Here is a 15000-nt window from a genome sequence, read left to right on the forward strand (position 1 = left end):
TCTACATAAAGTGCTGCAGGAACGAGTCTGAAAAACCAGAAATTATGGTCTGTTTGACTCTAAATGACCATAATTTACTAAATGAACATCATGCTGTATTGAAGAAGACTTGAAACTAGAGATTGAGACATAAACTCATGTTTACAATGTTTACTGAGGGAATACATCAAGAGAAGTAGAGTCATTTATATAGACTTCTATACAACCAGAGGAGTCGCCCCCTGGTGGTCAGGAGAGAGAATGCAGCTTTAACACGTGAAGCATAGACTTCTATACAACCAGAGGAGTCACCCCCTGGTGGTCAGGAGCGATAATGCAGCTTTAACACGTGAAGCATAGACTTCTATACAACCAGAGGAGTCGCCCCCTGATGGTCAGTAGAGAGAATGCAACTTTAACACGTGAAGCATAGACTTCTATACAACCAGAGGAGTTGCCTCCTGGCGGTCAGGAGAGAGAATGCAGCTTTAACACATGAAGCATATACTTCTATACAACCAGAGGAGTTGCCTCCTGGTGGTCAGGAGAGAGAATGCAGCTTTAACACATGAAGCATAGGCTTTAAAGTGGGTTTCATTTGTAAAGATTATCCTGCTGAACAAAACGTTTAAGTGTCAAAAATGTTGTTTTGCCACAGAGATTATTTTCTATAAAATGTCTGTAATAATCCAAAATCTAATCTAATGAAGAACCCCATTGGCTTTTTGTCAAAAGCTAACTTCCTGGTTAGACTCATCATCCCTGCAGCACTCTATTATCTACATGCTGATTGGTTGAGTGAAGGTGCACTGATGCAACAGTGTGTGTGTGTGTGTGTGTGTGTGTGTGTGTGTGTGTGTGTGTGTGTGTGTGTGTGTGTGTGTTCAGCTCACATGGGCCGGCCTCATAAACCTGGTACCATCTGTACTCTAGACATCCCGTGTCACCACCGCTGCAGCCAGAAGCTCACTTTCATTTCACCTCCAATAGAACGGGAAAAAAAGCCAGAGAGGACAGAGAGGGTCCATTAATAATTTAAATGGATCTGATGAAAAGGGCTCGAACGGGAGAGACGCCGTATACGTCTCTGGTGTCGACCTGTCAATCACCTTGTAGCCCCGCCCCTAAAGCGTCCCCTGCTTTATGGTCTGTTTGACTCTAAATGACCATAATTTACTAAATGCAAACATACACTGTTTACATTGTTTACTGAGGGAATAAATCAAGAAGAGCCATTTTCTATAGACTTCTATACAACCAGAGGAGTCACCCCCTGGTGGTCAGGAGAGAGAATGCAGCTTTAACACATGAAGCATAGACTTCTATACAGCCAGAGGAGTCGCCCCCTGGTGGTCAGGAGAGAGAATGCAGCTTTAACACATGAAGCATAGACTTCTATACAACCAGAGGAGTCGCCCCCTGGTGGTCAGGAGAGACGATGCAGCTTTAACCTCTTAACATTCCTGTAAAATTTGACGAAAAACGCCTATCCAGGTAAACCCAAAGTAAACTGGAAGCTGTACTTGAACTATGTGGAGTAAATGCATGGTCTTGGTCTCTTTTGAAAGGTAACAATCTGAAGCTTTTTTCCCTCAATAGTCAGAATCACTTTAAGTGCTGCTGACACTGAGTTATATAAGTTTGAACACACTAAAGTATAAGGTTTTTATTTCCACCTGAACAATTCTTTGCAAATAGATGCCTGTAGATGACTATAAATGGGACGTATGGACTGGAAAACACCATGGGACCATAGCCTGAAGCCTTTTCTAGTCTGAGTAAAAAGTTGATAACAATATCACAGAAAATGAATATTTTACACATGTTTTTCTATTGATATGTATACTATATACCTATTAAAAAGGCTTATAGTCTTGCAAACGTATATAGGTACTATTCATATATACTACCAGTATTGCTGACACAGAGAAAATGAAGTATACATGCATTTTTATGCTAATTTGCACTTCAGACTGAAGCTCTACAGCAGCTGTCTCTTCTCATCAAATTGAAGGCTGTTGGGATTATTTGCCCCCCCCCCCCCCCCCTCTTCCCGCCTATCTTTGTTTAGGCAACTTCATTGGCTGTCCGAAACGCCTGTCATCTGACCTGTACGACGCAGCAGACGGGAGCCACGTAAGAAAATAGAGGCTGAGCCTAAACTTCAGCGTAGCTTCTGGTTGGGTAATGTAGCTTGTCAGTCAGGACATGAAGCTCCTATTGGTTCAAGTGGGGTCTCATTGGAAACGTTAGATTTCGGCGGACATGTTGATAGCGAGTTTGTAGCTGTGCCATGCAAACATAACTTTCTGCTAAAAACAACACTACTTTCGTTCATAACTTTCAGCTGCAATGGAATGATGCAACGCCAGTTGGTGGATATTTATGGATGTAATCACGTGTTTTGGACTAAATCTTTTATGGGATTTATTTTTGTTGGACCTTTACGACGTAACAACGCCATTTTTGTTGGAATATTATGGATTTATGGATCAATATGAGGCGTCATCGGTGAGTTGCCTTGATTTTCAAATCGCTTGTTTGTTTGTTGTTGTCTGACAAAAGTATTGATTGTAGCTGCTGTGGTGGTCTGATCTTGAAACAGAGTGCAAAGCTGGAATCACAAGAATCGTAGGTTTCCAGAAACATATGACACTCATACCGAACTATAAATAGATGTACAGCGTACAACGGAATGTACAGTGTATAGTTGAAATGGGCGCCCGCGCGACAGCAGAACGTTAAGAGGTTAACACATGAAGCAAATACTTCTATACAACCAGAGGAGTCACCCCCTGGTGGTCAGTAGAGCAAAAGCAGCTTTAACACATAAATAAATGGTGCGACGACAAACTGAGACTTTTCTTGACTTGTTGACGTAAATGTAATTCATGGCACAAACAAAATATTCCTCTCTCTAGATTTCCTCCCCCGGGAGGGACTTCTCCTCACTAATAGCCGGGTAAACAACAACATAAATCAAGCGACTTTTCAAATCCAAAGCCCGAACACGAGGCGGCCGGTTTACGTCTGCTCCCTTGAGACGTCCCCCGGTGCAATATGTACAAAAAACAGCAACATCTTTGGTGTCTTCCATCCGTTACTCCAATCCGCTCCATTGGAGTAGTGCTCACATGAGGGGGTGTAAAAACCTTTTCTACATCGTCGTCATTCCTTTATGTACAAGCAGCAACATGAAAAACATGTGAAGATGAGAAGCTACGTTTTTTATTGCCAATAAAATGGCGTCTTCCGTCCGTGTGTTCATTACATTCCTGGTGACGGGTCCACGTTAGGGTGTGTGTGTGTGTGTGTGTGTGTGTGTGTGTGTGTGTGTGTGTGTGTGTGTTGTTTTCAGATAAAACTCTGATAGCTGTAGTCCGGTATTCAGGTTCAGGCCGCCGCTAGGTTTTCACCAGCGGCTGCTCTGAAATGTCCTCCGGCGTCTTTTCTCCTTCGCGGGATTTTTTCCTCTTCTTGTGGCCTGAGGAGACAATGCAGTTAGGGAGTACGTCACACACACACATACACACACACACATACACACATACACACACACACACACACACACACACACACACACACACACACACACACACACACACACACACACACACACACAATATACAGTGGCTTGCAAAATTATTCATACCCCTTGAACGTTTCCACATTTTGTCACATTACACGCCACAAACATAAATATATTTTATTGGAATTTTATGTGAAAGACCAACACAAAGTGTCACACAATTGTGAAGTACAAAGAAAATTAAACATGATTTTACATTTTTTTCACAAATAAAAAACTGAAAAGTGCAGTGTGCAAAACTATTCAGCCCCCCTGAGTCAATAGTTTGTGGAACCGCCTTTTGCTGCAATTACAGCTGTAAGTCTTTTTGGGCCACTGTATACACAAACATGTTTTTTAAGCGTTAAAGTGGAACTTATTCACTACTTTTGGTCATTTTGGACACTAGTTTGGTTGCTGGTTGAACACATGTGAAACATGATGTTCTCTGGGATTTCATGTTTGCTTTAATTCTCCATTTGGGTGATTTTAACACCAAACTAAAATGCATAAAAATCAAGCAAGCAAGTGAGGAAACACATTTAAAGAAACAAAAACAAAACCTCTATAAGCTTTTGTTTAGCCGTTTAGGAAACGTCACGAGAATATAAAGTGGGCAAGATCACTAATGTATGTTTGAGTGGTAGGCGTGAGCGTGAGGGTTGAGTTTGCATGTTAATCAAAGCAAAGCAGGGGAGAGAGAGATGGAGAGAGAGATGGAGAGAGAGAGGAGAAAGGGTTGGTGAATAACCGGTTTGTGAGAGAGACTCACTGAGTTTCAGCAGGAGTTTCTTGCCCAGCGTTTCCTCTGAGCCGCTCAGGGACAGGCTGCTGATGAAAGGAGACGTGTCCGTTTCCATGGGAACAGAGGCCATGTCTGAGAGAGAGAGAGAGAGAGAGAGAGAGAGAGAGAGAGAGAGAGAGAGAGAGAGAGAGAAAGAGAGAGGGGGACAAAGTCATGGCCCTGTCAATGATGAACAGCTTTGGTGCTGTTTTTTAATTTTTTTTGGGACAAATGAAACAAAAGACGTCGTGTCAACTTTTAAAGCAGCTCGAGACAAGATTTTAATTAATGTAACCACTAAAACATGTAACAATGTGTTGTTATCTTTGGAAATCATCCCCACATCACGTTATTAGTATATTAACGGAGCAGCAGACGGAAACTTGTCGTACCAGTGTGAGCGTCGGGCTCAGTTCTGTCCTCCCTGATGTACGGGATCTCGTCCATCCTGAGAAACACTGAGTCGCTGGGACTCTTCTGTCCATCAGACTTGCTGCCTGCAGCGGAAACACACACATAGACACACATAAACACACACATAGACACACACATAGACACACATAAACACACACATAGACACACATAAACACACACATAGACACACATATACACACACATAAACATATCAACACACATAAACACACATAAACACACACAAAAACACACATAAACATACATGATGCCTTTTCCTCACATTTGATAAAGTCTTTCTACCACCAGGCGGCAAAGAAAGTCTGTGTGCCTTAAAACCAGCATTCTCTCTACTGTCCACCAGGGGGCGACTTCGCTGGTTGTATAGAAGTCTATGCTTCATGTGTTAAAGCTGCATTCTCTCTACTGTCCACTAGGGGGTGACTCCTCTGGTTGTATAGAAGTCTATGCTTCATGTGTTAAAGCTGCATTCTCTCTACTGTCCACTAGGGGGTGACTTATCTGGTTGTATAGAAGTCTATGCTTCATGTGTTAAAGCTGCATTCTCTCTAGGAACCATCATGGGGTGACTCCTCTGGTTGTATAGAAGTATATGCTTCATGTGTTAAAGCTGCATGTGTTAGAGCTGTTTCACTCCCCATCTGATTGGGGAGTGAAACGTGGTCTATTCAAATAGTGTGTGGTTTGAAGATTGTGCAGGCACATAATGTGCATTACATACACATTGTATATACATCCAAAAACTGCCCTCGCCAATAAATCTTGAAAAGCTTCCGAAAGCCATTAAAAACTTTCCCCCATAATGTAACACTAACACTTCTCAGCCAGCCAACGGACTAAAGTCTGAACCTCAAACTGCTTCTCATCCATTAAGGAGCACAAACAAGCCTCCCAGCTCTTTTCTCTCTTTTCCTCTCGTCTCGTTCACATTCAGTCACGTCTCCGTCTGTCAGTCTGTTTATCTCTGCCCAGACGGTCTCCGTCAGCTGTTTTGAAAACATCTCTGAGGTTCTTGAACTCAATTCATTTTCAGTATCTCGCTCTAATGAATTGAGAGAAACTCATTCGCCGTTGTTTGTCTGCCTCTGACGGCTCACAGCTTCTCTCATTTATTCCGGTCTGACCTCCAGAACAGCCACTTCCTGCCTGTCGAGGATACTCACGGACGATCCGGTTCTTCTCATTCAGCAGCGAGGTGCTGTGTGGGACGCTGGACTGCTGTCCTCGGGCTCGGGCCGAGCTGGGCCGGCCGGTCTCCCTGGGCGGGGGCATGAGGGTGTGGGTGGTGGTGGTGGTGTTCTCCGGGGGCCTCCGCGTGGCGCCGGGCTCCGGGGTCGGGGCGGCGCCCGCTGCCAGACAGGCGTCGGCATCCGGCGTCTGAGGGGAGCTGTCCATCCGGGTGGCGGTCACAGCATTGTGGTAGTGGCTCCGGGTAATCTGACACACGGGAACAGAGGATTGTGGGTAATATTAAGGTTCGGAAGGATGTTGGACTCTTGCCAACGAAGTCACCAGAAAGAAAATCAAAACTACTGGGTGAAAGATTAGAAAAAGAAGATCATGGTTTATGTTCAAATACACATAAAACGTTACATATAACATAAAATATACATATAACGTTTACATGTAGCGTAACAACAAAATGTAACAACGGAACTCAATAAAGTAATGTATCAAATGTAGCGTAACAATGTAGCGTAACAATGTAGCGTAACAATGTAGCGTAACAACGTAGGGTATCAACATGGCGCAACAACGTAATGCAACAACGTAGCGCAACAACGTAGCGCAACAACGTAGCGCAACAACGTAGCGCAACAACGTAGCGCAACAACGTAGCGCAACAACGTAACTACTGTAAATAAACAACAACCAGCCTCAGCGATATGTAACAAGCGTAAAGTCAACGTTCATTTTCGGTTTCAAACAGACAAATAAACAGCAATCTTTTCTCCAGGAGACTTTATTTATCACGTATCTTAAGTCATAGTTATTTTAGCCCAAACCACAATCTTTTCATGAACCTAGCTCAGTAGTTTTGGTGCCTAACATAGTTGCTCTCTGTTAGGACATTTGAAAAGACTCTCTGCATGTAAGAGGTGTTGTTGGACTTATGTAGGAAAACGCAAAAAAAAAATTGTATAACTAGTCGCAAAATTGGAATTTGAAAAAGGATGCGTTGCAAAAAAACAACATTGACTTCAAGACAAGGAAGCTGGAAGTAAAAAAATGCTGACTCATTTATTTAGGACTCATTCCTGCAGCACTATTCTGTTTCACTGTGATGCTCTCTGAACAGAAGCTAAAAAGAGGCTCTAACTTCTGTCTCACTGGGTCTTTGAGGAGGACAGTGAAGGTGAAAACAGGCAGCCATTGAAGCCGCAGCGGTACCTTGATGATCTGCAGATGTGTGAGCTGTCGGACAGAATAGTCCGGCAGGTAGACGTTCCCGCCTCCGTTTAGCTGGCTCATGCTGCCCCCGTATAGCATGGACTCAGAGCGGTCCAGACCACTGCTGCGAGACGGGGATCTGTGGACTGCGGGAGAAAGAAAGTAAAAAAAGACGCCTTTAAATATTCTATGAAGCACTTTTACCAGAATAAATACGACTCCATCGAATCACATTCGGACCTCCTTAATCCGAAGTGGGCTCGGCCGCTGTAGCTGAGAGCTTCCATTCATTTCAGTCACTTCACCCAGATGAATGCTTGCGATTATTTCCCCCGGCAGTTAAATCCCTTGGAAGCATTCACACATATTTCAAGCTGTGCAGAGCGATTTTAAAATGCCAGGACTGGAGAGTTTGAGTGCTGCCAATCGAGACTTTCTCTCTTCACGTGGACGTTTAACGGTTTTAACCGTTTCTATCCGTTTTAACCGTTTCTATTAGGAGCTACAGCATCTAAATATGTAATATTAATCACAATAAACAAGTATTGGCATGCTAGGAAGCATATTCAGTCAAAAAAACGTGTTTTTCGGTTCATAAATTGAAAGGGGACTTATGGATGTTTTAGTGAAACGTTATAATAAGAGTTTACGGATGTCTCTTCTCACAAGGGTTACGGTACTTTAACAATTTAAATTAATTAAATCGGAACTGTGGATGTGGAAAAACCCAATTCTCATTTTCAGAAGACAGAAAAAAAGGGGCGTCGGGTTTCTACGGTTACGGTTCTTTCAGCTTTGTTTTTAAGATTGTTTTTGTATTATTATTTCTTGCAACTGTTCAACTCCAGTGTTCTTCTGTGTATATATGTATTTATACTCGGTACGCATTTGTGTTCTTTACTTTTATGCTTGTGAGAGCTAGAAAAGAAGATTTGGTGAATTTCGGTCACTGTAGCCCTTTAAGCCCTAACCCTAATAACCCTAACCCCTAATCCTATTTATTGTTTGAGTTGTGTTTAGAGGTTGTACATCGGGATTATATATTATTGTAGCCCTGATTTTTATGTTTAATTTGATACCTAACATGTTTGTTTTTTTGGGGGGGAGGGATTTAAACCATGATTTTTTCTTGATTTTCCTGATATAAAAGGGTCCCCCGATTGGGGGACCCTAGGGCTCAACAGATTAAGGACTAAATGAAGGTAACATTTTCAGCTTAGGGTGAACATAAACATGTGGAATAGTTTACTGTCCTGTATTCAGGTAAAGTGTGAGTGGAGGGGAAGGAGTATAAACCGTGTTTGTGTATTTGTACCTGCAGGCATGATGGAAGGAACCCCAAAGTAAGAAAAAGCTCCGTTCTCAAACTTCAGCGCCTCTTTACCGAACTCCACCTCGACTCGACCCTGAAGGAACAGAAACGCCGCGTGAGCTTGTCTGCAACACGCACACGTTTGTTTTCAGTAGTAAAAGCAGGCGTGTACCTGCAGCACCAGGACAAAGTAGTCCACCGGCTTGTTGCGCTGGAACAGGAAGTGCTGCGACGCTCGCTTGTTCCTCTCATCGAACTTGAGCTCCTGAACCACGCTGGGGTGTTTGATCAGCCTCAGCAGGATCTTCTCTGAGATGTGAGCCGGTTTGAAGGGCTCCACCTCTGAGGGAGGAGGAGAGGAGAGGAAACACAAGTGAGCGAGATTATTCTTAGTTATTCTTCATGCCAGACTGCTGCAGTAAAACTTGGTGATCTAAAGGGACTCTGGTGCTCGTAAAACACTACCGCCTTTGTCCACAGGGGCCGCCAAAATCAGCACAAGATGAAAGTTCCTCGTAGCTGCTTTAATATGTCGCGTTGAGTCAAACTGTAGTTGAGGGATCTGCACGAGCTGGAGGCCGCTACAGGTTTTAATGAAGATGCAGAGTGTGTGTTCGGGAAGTAGTGAACACATAACCGGATACACGAGACCTGGATTGTACTGCGCGAGTCGTAAACGGATGTTCTCATATTTTGCTGTCGTTGAATGCTAAACTAATTTACTTTAATTCACCAAGTGAACTACATTTTTTGATTCTTAGTTTCACCGTGGAAGCATGACAGAAAAAACTATGTTTAAACCAATGCCCTCCTAAGATTATTATACAAAACAGTAAATCATAGCTTGTTTTATGAAAAAAAGCCCAAAACTGCAGTATTTGGATGTATTGAACACCATAAGTAATATACAAGTGAAATGTATGGTTTGGTACATGAACACATTCAATTGTGCCCCAATGCAAATTTTGGAGTCCTCGTCTGAATGTTCTCTGTTCTAAACCCTCTCTAACTTTGTTCTGCTTCACTTTATCAAAGTCAACCTTTGCAGAGAGAATGTTCACATATTGAGTTATGATTTGGGTTAGAGAATGTTCACATGTTGAGTTATGATTTGGGTTAGAGAATGTTCACATATTGAGCTATGATTTGGGTTAGAGAATGTTCACATATTGAGCTATGATTTGGGTTAGAGTTGGACCTTACAGCTGCATCATTTCAAAGAAATAATCATCCTGAAAGTGATTTTTTTTATAGGCGGACCTGAAACCTTTTCATTTTTCTCTGTGTGTCATCTTCATTTACTCTTAACCAGTAACATATAAACTGATATTTACACAACTGAACAAAATCTCACATGTGAACCTTTTATTATAACACCAAACATATTCAAATAGCCCTAGTGGTTACAGAGATACACCCTTTTTAGTTTGGGGATGACATTTTCAAGGAAAGGGCCTACAAATAGGTTGGTTTTAGCCCGCCAGAGGCACGAGAGAAGCCGATTGGCCGTTACCTGTGGACAGGAAGCGGTGCGTCGCCAACAGAAGCTGAGGCGAGATGTTCACTTTCATCTCGTTCTCCGACAGTTTGAAGATGGAGAAGTCCTGCTGCTTCCTCTCGTGGTGAGAGACGCGGCGCTTGGTGCGATTGTCAGCTGCCGGAAAACAGAGACGCGGAATGAAAACGTCGCAGCGCTAAAAAACATCAAACTCCCACAATGCATCGGTACCAGCGCGTACGTACTGTAGAGGTCGGTCTCGTCGAGGATCTCCGACTTGATGATTTCCTCGATGACGTCCTCCAGGGTGACGATGCCCATCACCTCGTAGAAGGGGTCGCCCTCGCCCTCGTTGTTCACCCGCTGCACGATGGCGAGGTGCGACTTCCCTGGAAGGAAACGTCACTGTTAACCCAGAGTCATACGGCAGTGACTGAAACACTCGGACAAAGACTCATGCAAGAGAGGAACCCAGATGATACGGGGAAATGTGTTATTTATCAACGTAACGTGAAACTGTGGGGCCACAAACTATTGTTTTAGATACGGAAAAACATTCCTGCCCACGGCTATTAGACTTTACTATAAGTCTTTACTATTATACTTTACTATAAATCTTCACTATTAGACTTTACTATAAGTCTTTACTATTATACTTTACTATAAATCTTTACTATTAGACTTTACTATTAGACTTTACTATAAGTCTTTACTATAAATCTTCACTATTAGACTTTACTATAAGTCTTTTACTACTAGACTTTACTATAAATCTTTACTATAAGTCTTTACTATTAGACTTTACTATAAGTCTTTACTATAAGTCTTTACTAATATACTTTACTATAAGTCTTTACTTTTAGACTTTACTATAAATCTTTACTATAAGTCTTTACTATTATACTTTACTATAAATCTTTACTACTAGACTTTACTATAAATCTTTACTATAAGTCTTTACTTTTAGACTTTACTATAAATCTTTACGATAAGTCTTTACTATAAGTCTTTACTATTAGACTTTTATTTTAGACTTTACTATAAGTCTTTACTATAAGTATTTACTATTAGTCTTTACTATTAGACTTTACAATAAGTCTTTACTTTTAGACTTTACTTTTAGTCTTTACTATAAGTCTTTACTATAAGTCTTTACTATAAGTCTTTACTTTTAGACTTTACTATAAGTCTTTACTATAAGTCTTTACTATTAGACTTTACAATAAGTCTTTACTATAAGTCTTTACTTTTAGACTTTACTATAAGTCTTTACTTTTAGACTTTACTATAAGTCTTTACTATAAGTCTTTACTATTAGACTTTACAATAAGTCTTTACTATAAGTCTTTACTTTTAGACTTTACTATAAATCTTTACTATAAGTCTTTACAATAAGTCTTTACTATAAGTCTTTACTATTAGTCTTTACTATTAGACTTTACAATAAGTCTTTACTATAAGTCTTTACAATAAGTATTTACTATAAGTCTTTACTATTAGTCTTTACTATAAGTCTTTACTATTAGTCTTTACTATTAGACTTTACAATAAGTCTTTACTATAAGTCTTTACTATTAGACTTTACTATAAGTCTTTACTATAAGTCTTTACTATTAGACTTTACAATAAGTCTTTACTATAAGTCTTTACTATTAGTCTTTACAATAAGTCTTTACAATAAGTCTTTACTATAAGTCTTTACTATTAGTCTTTACAATAAGTCTTTACAATAAGTCTTTACTATAAGTCTTTACTATAAGTCTTTACTATAAATCTTTACTATAAGTCTTTACAATAAGTCTTTACTATAAGTCTTTACTATTAGACTTTACAATAAGTCTTTACTATAAGTCTTTACTTTTAGACTTTACTATAAATCTTTACTATAAGTCTTTACAATAAGTCTTTACTATAAGTCTTTACTATTAGTCTTTACTATTAGACTTTACAATAAGTCTTTACTATAAGTCTTTACAATAAGTATTTACTATAAGTCTTTACTATTAGTCTTTACAATAAGTCTTTACTATAAGTCTTTACTATTAGACTTTACTATAAGTCTTTACTATAAGTCTTTACTATAAGTCTTTACTATTAGTCTTTACTAAAAGTCTTTACTATAAGTCTTTACTATTAGACTTTACAATAAGTCTTTACTATTTGTCTTTACTAAAAGTCTTTACTATAAGTCTTTACTATTAGACTTTACTATTAGACTTTACTATAAGTCTTTACTATAAGTCTTTACTATTAGACTTTACAATAAGTCTTTACTATTTGTCTTTACTAAAAGTCTTTACTATAAGTCTTTACTATTAGACTTTACTATAAGTCTTTACTATAAGTCTTTACTATAAGTCTTTACAATAAGTCTTTACTATTAGACTTTACTATTAGACTTTACTATAAGTCTTTACTATAAGTCTTTACTATAAGTCTTTACTATTAGTCTTTACTATAAGTCTTTACTATTAGTCTTTACTATTAGACTTTACAATAAGTCTTTACTATTAGTCTTTACTATAAGTCTTTACTATAAGTCTTTACTATTAGACTTTACTATTAGACTTTACTATAAGTCTTTACTATAAGTCTTTACTATAAGTCTTTACTATAAGTCTTTACTATTAGTCTTTACTATAAGTCTTTACTATAAGTCTTTACTATTAGACTTTACTATAAGTCTTTACTATAAGTCTTTACTATAAGTCTTTACTATTAGTCTTTACTAAAAGTCTTTACTATAAGTCTTTACTATTAGACTTTACAATAAGTCTTTACTATTTGTCTTTACTAAAAGTCTTTACTATAAGTCTTTACTATTAGACTTTACTATTAGACTTTACTATAAGTCTTTACTATAAGTCTTTACTATTAGACTTTACAATAAGTCTTTACTATAAGTATTTACTATAAGTCTTTACTATAAGTCTTTACAATAAGTCTTTACTATTAGACTTTACTATTAGACTTTACTATAAGTCTTTACTATAAGTCTTTACTATAAGTCTTTACTATTAGTCTTTACTATAAGTCTTTACTATTAGTCTTTACTATTAGACTTTACAATAAGTCTTTACTATTAGTCTTTACTATAAGTCTTTACTATAAGTCTTTACTATTAGACTTTACTATTAGACTTTACTATTAGACTTTACTATAAGTCTTTACTATAAGTCTTTACAATAAGTCTTTACTATTAGTCTTTACTATAAGTCTTTACTATAAGTCTTTACTATTAGTCTTTATTATTAGACTTTACTATTAGACTTTACAATAAGTCTTTACTATTTGTCTTTACTAAAAGTCTTTACTATAAGTCTTTACTATTAGACTTTACTATTAGACTTTACTATAAGTCTTTACTATAAGTCTTTACTATTAGACTTTACAATAAGTCTTTACTATAAGTATTTACTATAAGTCTTTACTATAAGTCTTTACAATAAGTCTTTACTATTAGACTTTACTATTAGACTTTACTATAAGTCTTTACTATAAGTCTTTACTATAAGTCTTTACTATTAGTCTTTACTATAAGTCTTTACTATTAGTCTTTACTATTAGACTTTACAATAAGTCTTTACTATTAGTCTTTACTATAAGTCTTTACTATAAGTCTTTACTATTAGACTTTACTATTAGACTTTACTATTAGACTTTACTATAAGTCTTTACTATAAGTCTTTACAATAAGTCTTTACTATTAGTCTTTACTATAAGTCTTTACTATAAGTCTTTACTATTAGTCTTTATTATTAGACTTTACTATTAGACTTTACTATAAGTCTTTACTATAAGTCTTTACTATTAGTCTTTACTATTAGACTTTACAATAAGTCTTTACTATTAGACTTTACTATTAGTCACCCCTGGCCAGATCCTCCGTCAATTGACCCACCAGCATCATCATCATCATCATCATCATCATCATCATCATCATCATCATCAGCCTTTGCACCGCTTTTGTTTTGCACATACTTTGCATTTTTGCACTTTCTATATTGTTTCATTTCCTAAATTACTACGCTTTACTGTTTTGTTTTGTTGTATGTATTGAGCATTTAGCATTTCTGATATTTCTTGTGATTTTTTTCATTTTAATGTCATTTTTTCTGATATCTTTAATTTTTATTTAATTTAGTTGTGTCTCATATGTAAGTTGCTGGCTACTGTGACAACCAAATTTCCCCTCTGGGATAAATAAAGTATACATCTATCTCTCTGAACTCTGACTCCACTGAGGGAACGTTTTCACCACAATGTATGAAATAACAAAAAGGCCTTTTTCATATTCAGTATTGCTCATTTGGACTTTTCCAGGCTTCAAATCAGCAGACTTTCAGTCACAAAACAACTTCAACAACACATACTGTCATGCTCTTTAGCATTTGACCTGCATTCACAAAATACTATATAACTACATGCATCCATCCAGAGGCAGCTATGTGTACTATTATTATTATTCAAGCCACTCCATGAACAAAATGCTCAAATATTGAGCATGAATCCTTTTCACAAACGGCAGCTGAGAAAGAGGCAGCAGTCGACCCCAAAGAGCTCAACACTCCCCAGCAGTAGAGCTGCAGGTATTTAAAATACATATTGATCCATTAATGTAGGCCAACGAGTCACCAGAAAACAGTGTAAGTTAACGCCCCTCCCCTTTGTTCATAGTCTGCTCAAAGTCAAATGTTTTGATCTTGATTCATATTGATGAAACTCTGACGTCACCTTTTCCTTCTGGTTCAAACAAGCCTTCACTTCACTGAAATACATCATCGTTCAACGGTGAATCTGGACTTTTGTGAAACTCTGATTCCAACTAATCTCAGATTATTGAATGAATCCTCGTCCCAGAACGGGTCAGACGAGCTCCCGATGAGTCACCGACCGACCAATCAGGACGCAGGTGCCTCCTGCGCGTCGCCAAACAGGATTTTTAGATTTTGTGTGTCGGATTAGATCCGAGTAACGGCGCCTCTCCTCACATGTGAGTCACACCGAGTGGGAGCTGAATGGACGTAACACAACAC

The 15000-nt window shown here is 38.4% G+C and overlaps 1 protein-coding gene across 1 annotated transcript in view; it reads right to left on the reverse strand.

Annotated features, from left to right (window-relative positions):
- Positions 1–3383: 3383 nt before the first annotated feature.
- LOC306737326 (metal transporter CNNM1-like) overlaps positions 3384–15000 on the reverse strand; it is a gene marked incomplete at its 3' end in the record, with an annotated part of 15950 nt that continues 4333 nt past the window's right edge. Inside the window, exons 2-10 of the mRNA XM_079219047.1 lie at positions 10210–10353; positions 9980–10120; positions 8639–8808; positions 8470–8560; positions 7155–7300; positions 5923–6200; positions 4724–4824; positions 4320–4424; positions 3384–3463 (exon numbers count right to left, since the gene is read on the reverse strand). Of these exons, the coding sequence (XP_079075173.1) occupies positions 3384–3463; positions 4320–4424; positions 4724–4824; positions 5923–6200; positions 7155–7300; positions 8470–8560; positions 8639–8808; positions 9980–10120; positions 10210–10353 (1256 nt within the window). The remainder of the gene's footprint in view (positions 3464–4319; positions 4425–4723; positions 4825–5922; positions 6201–7154; positions 7301–8469; positions 8561–8638; positions 8809–9979; positions 10121–10209; positions 10354–15000) is intronic.

The sequence above is a fragment of the Taurulus bubalis genome, assembly GCF_910589615.1.
Source record: "Taurulus bubalis genome assembly, chromosome: 6".
In the NCBI taxonomy this organism is placed as follows: domain Eukaryota; kingdom Metazoa; phylum Chordata; class Actinopteri; order Perciformes; family Cottidae; genus Taurulus; species Taurulus bubalis.